Genomic DNA, 9525 nt, shown 5'->3' on the forward strand with positions numbered 1-9525 from the left:
TGGCCACTTCATTTAAAACGTCACTGTTGGTCGTAATACTCTGCATGTACAAACGACATTATGGGCTCGTTTTTCAGAGGAAGACAGTCTAAAAAATTCAAAAACACAATAATTTAGAAAGTATTTAATTTGGACATAATCTTCCTTGAATGTACAGTAACTGACTTTCATATTCAATCCATGAAGAGCAGCTGAATGGAGTCAGATATATTAAAATGAAAAAAAGAAAAGAAAATTCAGAAAGTTACACTTTTATGTATTTCGTAGAAAAAATGCACCCAACAACGTGTGGCAATTTAGATTACAGAAATACACCTTATGATAAATAGTGTAGAGTTCCTGTTGCTCAAACAGTAAAGGCAAAGTCATGGGTTCAATTCCCAGGAAATTCATGGACTGGAATTTATAAAATGTATAGGCTTCCCTGAATATTAATAATGCAAGTCACTGAGCAAAAGTGTTTATCAAATGCATAAATGTAAATGGTCATTCAAAGGCACTGATTCATACTTACCTGACAAATAGATACATAAACCAACTGTGAACATAAACTGGCCAACTGGAACAACTGGTTATGGTGAAATAAAATAAACTGTAATTTATTTTGAAATATCTTTAGATGACAGATATACGCTTTTGGGGTAATAATGTTTCTGTTGCTCAAACAAAAAAGGCAAAGTCATTGCAATTCCCAGGGAATTCATGATCTGATCAAATGTGTACCTTGAATATTAATAATGCATTAGTATTGTAATATTATTGTTTTTTGTTTGTTTGTTTGTTTTTGTTTTTTTAAGGAATGACGCGTACAGAGACACAAAAGACACTTTGAGAGAATAATTAAAGATGTGTCAAGCCACTTGCATTAATTCGACAGTATCAAATTCCTAATTTATCTTTGTAAACAATCAAGAACTTTTGTTGGCCAGAAACTGATACAACAACATAAAACAGTCTGAAGTGATTAAAAACTCACAAACAACAAGTGGAGATACTGAGACCAGCAGGTAAGTGATGAAGTTCCACACACACACATTTTGTTATATATATATATATATATAATACTGTTTGAGACTATAAGACTGCTAGAGGCCACTTCATTTAAAACGTCACTGTTGGTCGTAATTCTCTGCATGTACAAACGACATATGGGCTTGTTTTTCAGAGGAAGACAGTCTCAAAAATTCAAAAACACAATAATTTAGAAAGTATTTAATTTGGACATAATCTTCCTTGAATGTACAGTAACTGACTTTCATATTCAATCCATGAAAAGCAGCTGAATGGAGTCAGATATATTAAAATGAATGATAATAGAAGCAAAACTTTTTCCCCTCAGATCCTGACTTGCTCTGTGCAAAAGGACAAGAGTGATTCAGCTAAAGATCTTACACAGCTTACATATCACACCTTATTAATTCAGTTTATTCTCATCTCTTCTTCAAATGCAGGAGATTACACCGGTTGTTTATGAGACCGTCACATAATAAAGCTGTTGAATTGAGTCACATATTGTAATTTAAAGTCACATGTAAATTAAAAAGCAACGACTTTTTTACTTTTTAACTATTAGTAAAAAAAAAATTATATCTTGGATTAGTGATAAGTCACCCACTCTAAAAGGTTGGCATACAATTTTTTTTGTATTTTTTTTCCTGTAATTATTTTCCATTTATATTGTGTTGTCATATTTGATTTTTGTATTATTTATTGTTCCCCCTTTACTATGTCTCAGGCAGTGTTTGCTGTGGTGAAATGTGTTGAACTTAAAAATATTATTTAAAAAATAAATATTTTGAGCAATGTTTTTTAGAGGTTTACTCTAAGTATTGTTAGGAAATTATTAATATTTTTCTTTAATCTTTTTTTTTACTTTTTTAAGGATCTGCTTGAAGATTGGGACAAAATGTTCCTAAAAACATAAAGTCCGAAATTGCATTTTTTTTTTTTACCTGTAATCCTGTGATTATGTGAACTGAAAGCTGTTTATGAGACGTCATGCGGCTGTCTTCAGTATTTTCAGTTTTATATATTTTTTTGGAGTTGCATTTGCCGGTTGACATGTACAGTGTCACGGATGATGGATTTCAAACTGTATCTGATGAAACTTCACTGAAGCGCAGCACACACAAAATGCATATGTTGAGAGATATAATAAAGAAAAACATTATGCTTTTGTGGGTCAATTTTAAAGGTATAGTTCAACATACAACATGAGTGCGAATTGTAAATAACAATTCGCACTCATGTTGTTTCAAAGTTGTGTTACTCGGGGCACCAATGTTCGTTCAACTGGTTCCCAATGTTTTTCAGAATATCTTCTTTTCTGTTCCACAGAAGAATGAACAGTTTTTCTGAATATTACACAACACCCCAAAGAGAAACTCCGCCTATTCATTCAGTCTCTTTTATGTGATTACATGGAATTACAATGACGACTGACGTCATGCGATTTTGGCAGCATAAATAGTGGATCAGAATCAATCTGTGAGACAAACTGCCTGATAATACAGTTTATTATCCAGATTTGATCACCAGCACAATGACTGATGCAAAGCAAATTTTGGGAGGATGGAGCACAGAGGAGCCTGTCAATGGAGAGGTGGAGAACATCTGCATTGAGGTAAGAGACAGAAAATCACTCATATAGAAAATGTGTTTTTGTTAAAACAGATTAGTAAAGTTATCTATTCTGATGCTGTAAAATGTGTTAGCGAAAATATTTTTTATTTTTTATTGTACTTGTACTTAAAGTCACAAAACAGTTTTCTGATATCTGACTGATAGACGTACCTCACTAGAGACCAATAAACAAAATATTTTTTAAATAATAATAATATAATAATAATATAGATGAATATAAAAGGTGCATTTGTTTATTCAGGCAGGGAAGCAGGCTGGAGTCCGTTTTGATGTTTGCATTCCTAAAACCTATAGGGTTCAGACAATGTGTGGTGGAACAAACTATCTGGTCAAGGTAAATTAGTATTTTTTTGGTTTTTATGGATTTTGAGCTTGATGTTTTCATCACTTAAATACTTCTGGCACAATTTGTATTTTTCCCATACCAACAAGCAAACTGTGACAGTGTGTCCTAAACGGGTGTGATGTGTCCAGTAATTTTTCAGTCCTCTCTGAAAAGGTTAAGTGAATCAAGTCACTGTATAAAGTTCCTCTGCATTTGTATAAGAGAAAACTTCTCAACTGTGTAGCGTTTCTGGACACTCACATCTAGTCTGCAATGGTCACTGTAGCAGAACTCATAGAAATTTGTTTGCTGTCATGGAGAATGAATGTGTTTAGGTTGATATCAATGTGAACAGAGTTTTACATGGAAGAGATCACTTAAAATTCAAGTGTGAAAATATCTCTCTCTCTCTCTCTCTCTCAGGTGAAGGTCGGAGTAGATAAGTACCTTCATGTGAAGATAAATCGAGCTTTATTCTGCGGCGATAAAGTGACTGAAAACAGTGACCCAGCTGTGACTGGAGTCCAGTACCCTAAAACCAAAAGTGACCCTCTGAAACCCGAACATTTCTAACCGCACGCAGAAAATAGTCTGATATAATAACAGACACACAATGAGCTGCCATACTGTATAGAGGAACTATTGAAAACTGTTTTATTCCTCAATAAACTCAATAACTCAAAAACTCAGTGCCTGTGTCAGTGTGTTTATATGAACAACACCCAATTCACTTCACTTTACTAAAATGGTTTTATGCTGAAACAATAAACATTAAAACATTAACATAAAAAACAGTAAAGAGTGAATTACATTAATTTCATAATTTTAAGACTAAGATCTAAATTAATGTAATTTTAAAACATTTCTTAACATACAGACTGTATTTTTACATTATTATATGAACTGAAATCTTGTTCATCTCAAACTCACTTCATTACAAACCTGTACAGTTTCTCTTCTTCACTCAGTGTTCATGAGAGGAGCATTTTGAAAATTAAATTAATAAAACCCATAAACACTTAAAATATTTCACATGATATTGTATTTTTTATTTCCACTAAAAGAGAAGCGTTTAGCTCTGATCTGCCCTAGGAAGTGCAAATGTATGTCCAGGTATAACCATAAAAATATGACATTTATTTTTATGAGAGAGAGAGAGAGAGAGAGAGAGAGAGAGAGAGAGAGAGAGAGAGAGCTGTGGTTAATTTGTGGTTATCATGGTTTAACTACAATATCCATGTTTTATTTTTTATTTGTAGTAAAACCATGGTACATTTTTGTAAGGGGAGAGAGACAGGGCCAGCGTGTGTGCATTACCACAACCTTTATCTGAGAAGTTCACTAAATTCCCACTGTCTGGGAGTCACCATAGTATACAACTCATAGCTACCAGCATGCATTGCGGCATGAAGCATGTCACCATTGTTGAGATCCATATGCTGATTCTTGATGTCCCTGTATAAAAAAAAAATAAAAAATCCTATAACGTATTTAAAAATCTAAATGTAGAGTGATCTGTGCCAAAAAAATGATATTGGTGAAAGTCGATTAATATCAAATAAGTTTTGATCAATCAAAAGACTTAGCATCTATTTTTCTTTACAATGTTTAAAACTTTATCATTTGATCGCCTTTGTTTATGGTTTTCTTTGCAGCAATTTAAATGCTTTGGCAAACACCATTACAAAAACCACAAACTGACATAAAAAGTCTGAGTCAAACTGTCCAACTACATGAAACACCGATCTCCATAATGGTGAACAAATATTTTCAATAAACCGTTAACATCTAAACTTCTGTTAATTTTCAAAAAGAACTAGACAAATGACAGAAATAAAGTCAGCCTGGTTAGTAATAAGAGATAGTTGTGTCTTTCAGTTAATTTCATCTTAGGCTGAAGTCAGTTGTAGTTCTTGTGTTTCTCTTTCCTTCAGTGATTCTGCTTGTTATCAGCTTATTATCAGCAATAAAAAATAAAGAGTTCTAAATTCATCTTTAACGTCTGTCTGTTATTCAGATATTTTTGTTTAAATGTTACTCATTTTCAACCCATTCTCACTCCAGAGCCGTCAACAACTGAAGCATGGTCAAGCGCCCGAGGTGTCACATGTCGGGCCAGTGCGAGCCAGGGCTTTAAACCGGCCGAAACGGGCCGTGCCGGGCTAATAGCCTCGGGCCAGTGCGAGCCAGGGCTTTAAACGGGCCGTGCCGGGCTAATAGCCCCGGGCCAGTGCGAGCCAGGGCTTTAAATGGGCCGTGCCGGGCTAATAGCCTCGGGCCAGTGCGGGCCAGGGCTTTAAACGGGCCTTAAACGGGCCGTGCCAGGCTAATAGCTTTGGGCCAGTGCGGGCCAGTGCGAGCCAGGGCTTTAAACGGGCCGTGCCGGGCTAATAGCCTCGGGCCAGTGCGAGCCAGGGCTTTAAACGGGCCGTGCCGGGCTAATAACCTCGGGCCAGTGCGAGCCAGGGCTTTAAACGGCCCGTGCCGGGCTAACAGCCTCGGGCCAGTGCGAGCCAGGGCTTTAAACGGGCCGTGCTGGGCTAATAGCCCCAGGCCAGTGCGAGCCAGGGCTTTAAATGGGCCCTGCCGGGCTAATAGCCTCGGGCCAGTGCGGGCCAGTGCGAGCCAGGGCTTTAAACGGGCCGTGCCGGGCTAATAGCCTCGGGCCAGTGCGAGCCAGGGCTTTAAACGGGCCGTGCCGGGCTAATAACCTCGGGCCAGTGCGGGCCAGTGCGAGCCAGGGCTTTAAACGGGCCGTGCCGGGCTAATAGCCTCGGGCCAGTGCGAGCCAGGGCTTTAAACGGGCCGTGCCGGGCTAATAACCTCGGGCCAGTGCGGGCCAGTGTGAGCCAGGACTTTAAACGGGCCTTAAACGGGCCGTGCCAGGCTAATAGCTTCGGGCCAGTGCGGGCCAGTGAGAGCCAGGGCTTTAAACGGGCCGTGCCGGGCTAATAGCCTTGGGCCAGTGCGAGCCAGGGCTTTAAACGGGCCGTGCCGGGCTAATAGCCTCGGGCCAGTGCGAGCCAGGGCTTTAAACGAGCTGTGCCGGGCTAATAGCCCCGGGCCATTAGCACCTGGCCTGCGTTTCCACTGTCGGGCCAGAAGCTCCACAGCGCTTCACTAAAACACGCCTCTCTGGAACAACGTCACACTAACCCATCATTTCACCAATGGAAGTTTTATCAGAAAACTACTCAGAAAGAAATCACTGGAAACGCGTGCATTGCAAAACAAACATGATAAAAGCGACCGTTTGCTGGCATTTTTGTTGTTTATGTGATGTATGGTAATTGTATTATCATTCCTTACCTGAGGATGGCGCTAGCAGTCTAAAGATGTGTTGAGTTGTAACCTGTAAAAGAACAGAATAACACCGTTCAGTAAAAACCAACAAGTCACATGAAACCAGTGTCTCCGTGATTATTCAAACTTGCATCCACTAAACATTACATGGTGTCAGAAGAAAACTATGGATCAGTTGAAACCTCCTAACAGTTTGGATTTCGAAGGAAATCTGGCGGAAAACTGGCGAACGTGGATTCAAAAGTTTGATCTGTATCTCATTGCAACTGGCATTGCAGAAAAGAGTGACAAGGTAAAATGTGCGACATTTCTTCACGTGGCGGGAGATGATGCCATAAAGGTATTTAATTCCATGGACTTTGATGATGATGTGGATGATTTTGAAGTGCTCAAAGAGAAGTTTAGAGAATATTGTGAGCCTACACAGTGAGAGCTAGGCTTCTCAGGGAAACAGATTTGAACCTAGCAAAGGCTGTGGATATCTGTCGTGCAAACGAAATAACACAAGGCCATCTGAAAGTGCTGCATGAAGAAGCAGAAGTGGCTGTGAACAAAATCACAAAAACAAAGTCAACTGTCAGACAGGCGAATTTCAAGCACACAGAGAAAGAGAAGGAAGAATGCACGAGATGTGGTTATGTACACGAGCCAAGGAAGTGTCCGGCATATGGCAAAATTTGTAACGAGTGCTCACGGATGAACCATTTTAGCCGCATGTGCAAAACACCACAACAAAAAGGCAAACCTAGAAGATTTGAGAAAAAAGTCCATGAGATAGAACAACAAGAAGATGCTGAATTGTTTATAGGTACTATCGAAATTGAACGAAGTGAGCAAACAGCTAGCAAATGGCTGACACAAATGAATACAGTCTCTACCTTGGAAAGGGAAAACCAGAAATGGACTCAAGAATTCAGAATAAACAACTGCATACTTACCTTTAAGCTAGATACAGGAGCAGAGTGCAACGTGTTGTCATTTAAAGATTTTGAGAAAACCTCTAACAAGACAACAACGCTAAAGAAGTCAAACTGCACGTTAGTTACATATTCTGGCCACACGATGGAGACAAAGGGTAAAGTAAGGCTTAAATGTGGTTACAAAGTCACTGAGTTTGATCTAGACTTCCAAGTTGTAGATGAAGATTCACCAGCAATTCTGGGAAGAGAAGCATGCTCAAAACTTGGACTGATTAAAAGAGTGTACAAAGTAGAGAACAAAGAACAAACTTGCATTCTGAGTGAATATCAAGATGTGTTTACTGGTTTAGGATGTGTACCAGGACTGCATCACATACAGCTCAATCCAGATGTTGCTCCAGTCATTCACGCACCACGAAAAGTACCCATAGCGTTAAAGGACAGGGTCAAAATGGAACTGAAACGAATGGAAGATCTTGGAGTCATAGTAAAGCAAACCGAGCCCACTGATTGGGTTAATAGTATGGTTACAGTCGTGAAGCCAGAGAAACTCAGGATCTGCATCGATCCACAAGATCTTAACAAAGCCATCAAGAGAGAACACGATCCATTGCGTACAATTGAAGAAATAGTAGCTGAGATGCCAAATGCTAAAGTCTTCTCAGTGCTTGATGCCAATCATGGATTCTGGCAAGTACCCCTGGATGATGAGAGCTCCAAACTATGTACGTTCAACACTCCTTTTGGAAGATACCGTTTTTTGAGACTTCCATTTGGCATAGTGTCAGCTCCAGAAGTGTTTCAAAAATGCATTGCACAAAGACTAGAAGGTTTAGAAGGAGTCGTGAGCATAGTGGATGATATTCTGGTGTGGGGTGAAGACATGGAACAACACGATAAGAGACTAAGACAACTGTTAGACAGAATCAGAAACATCAACCTAAAGTTGAACAAAAACAAGTGCAAGATCAGGATGACCGAAGTCTGCTATGTAGGACACATTCTGACTGCAGAAGGGTTAAGGCCTGACAAAGAGAAAGTCAGAGCGATACAGAACATGCCAGAGCCAGAGGACAAAGCTGCACTAATGAGGTTCTTAGGCCTGCTTCAGTATCTGTCCAAGTTCGTTCCAAACATGTCAGACATCAATGCTCCATTGAGGAAACTGCTAGAGGGAGATGTAGCATGGCATTGGGAGTCAGAACAACAGAAGAGCTTTGAAAGACTGAAGTCACTTGTGAGCAACGCCCCAGTGTTAAAGTACTTTGATGTCAACAAAGAGATAATGCTGTCAGTGGACGCAAGCGCTGAAGGTCTGGGAGCAGTGTTGCTGCAAGGAGGACATCCAGTGGCATTCGGCTCAAGGTCTCTCACTGAGTGTCAGAAAAGATATGCCCAAATAGAAAAAGAGCTCTTGGCGATTGTCTATGGCTGCGAGAAGTTCCATCAGTATGTGTATGGTAAGACAGTACAAGTGGAGACGGATCATAAGCCCTTGGAGACGGTGTTCAAAAAGTCTCTCCAAAAAGCTCCTCCGAGACTGCAGAGAATGCTGATGAGATTGCAGCTATATGATTTGCGTGTTAGTTACAAGCCTGGAAAGGAGTTGTACATCGCAGACACTCTGAGTCGTGCCTACCTAAAAGAACAAACGGAACCACTTCTGGAAGATGAGTTACAAGTTCATACTTTGTCAGTTTGTCTGCCAATCTCAAAGGAAAAGCAGAATACATTCAGAACAGCAACAGCAGAAGATGAAGAGTTGCAAAAAGTCGTGGAAGTAGTTCAGTCAGGATGGCCTGCAGACATAAGACAAGTTCCCAAAGACATAAGAAAGTATTGGACTTACAGAGAAGAACTTACCCTTACTCTACCCTTACTCAGAGAAGAACTTACTCTTCAAGAACTGGAGAATAGTAGTTCCACAAAGCTTGAGAACTGACATGCTAAAAAGAGTTCATGAATCACATCTGGGTATTGTCAAATGCAAAGAGAGGGCAAGAGATGTGATGTTTTGGCCCAGCATGGCAAAACAAATTGAGGATGTTGTGTTGAAGTGTGCTATCTGTAATACTTTCAGACGGAGTAACACCAAAGAGCCACTCATCTGCCATGACATTCCAGACAGAGCATGGGCAAAAGTAGGAGTAGACTTGTTCCACTTCGACAGAGGTGAATATTTGATGTGTGTAGATTACTTTTCGAAGTTTCCGGAGATTGCTAAACTCACACAGACAACAAGCAAACATGTGGTGACAACCCTTAAATCCATCTTTGCGAGACATGGGATCCCGGATGAAGTGGTGTCGGATAATGGTCCACAATTCTCGAGTG

At 39.8% G+C, this 9525-nt stretch overlaps 1 protein-coding gene across 1 annotated transcript; it reads left to right on the plus strand.

The window, feature by feature from the left end:
- Positions 1–2542: 2542 nt before the first annotated feature.
- LOC143747532 (cystatin-B-like) lies at positions 2543–3541 on the plus strand. The gene is made up of 3 exons (XM_077240326.1): positions 2543–2623; positions 2885–2977; positions 3392–3541. The coding sequence occupies exons 1-3, from the start codon at positions 2543–2545 to the stop codon at positions 3539–3541; spliced, it is 324 nt and encodes a 107-aa protein (XP_077096441.1).
- Positions 3542–9525: the final 5984 nt, after the last annotated feature.

This window comes from Siphateles boraxobius, unplaced genomic scaffold (assembly GCF_051911475.1).
Source record: "Siphateles boraxobius isolate OS27281-9 unplaced genomic scaffold, OSU_SipBor_1 224, whole genome shotgun sequence".
NCBI classification, from domain to species: domain Eukaryota; kingdom Metazoa; phylum Chordata; class Actinopteri; order Cypriniformes; family Leuciscidae; genus Siphateles; species Siphateles boraxobius.

What these genes read in the sequence shown, in the direction of transcription:
- LOC143747532 (XM_077240326.1), top strand. Translation starts at nt 2,543, where the DNA reads ATGACTGATGCAAAGCAAATTTTGGGAGGATGGAGCACAGAGGAGCCT. An exon ending in TGGAGAACATCTGCATTGAG is followed by an intron (nt 2,624 to 2,884) that starts GTAAGAGACAGA and finishes TTGTTTATTCAG; the next exon opens with GCAGGGAAGCAGGCTGGAGT. An exon ending in GAACAAACTATCTGGTCAAG is followed by an intron (nt 2,978 to 3,391) that starts GTAAATTAGTAT and finishes TCTCTCTCTCAG; the next exon opens with GTGAAGGTCGGAGTAGATAA.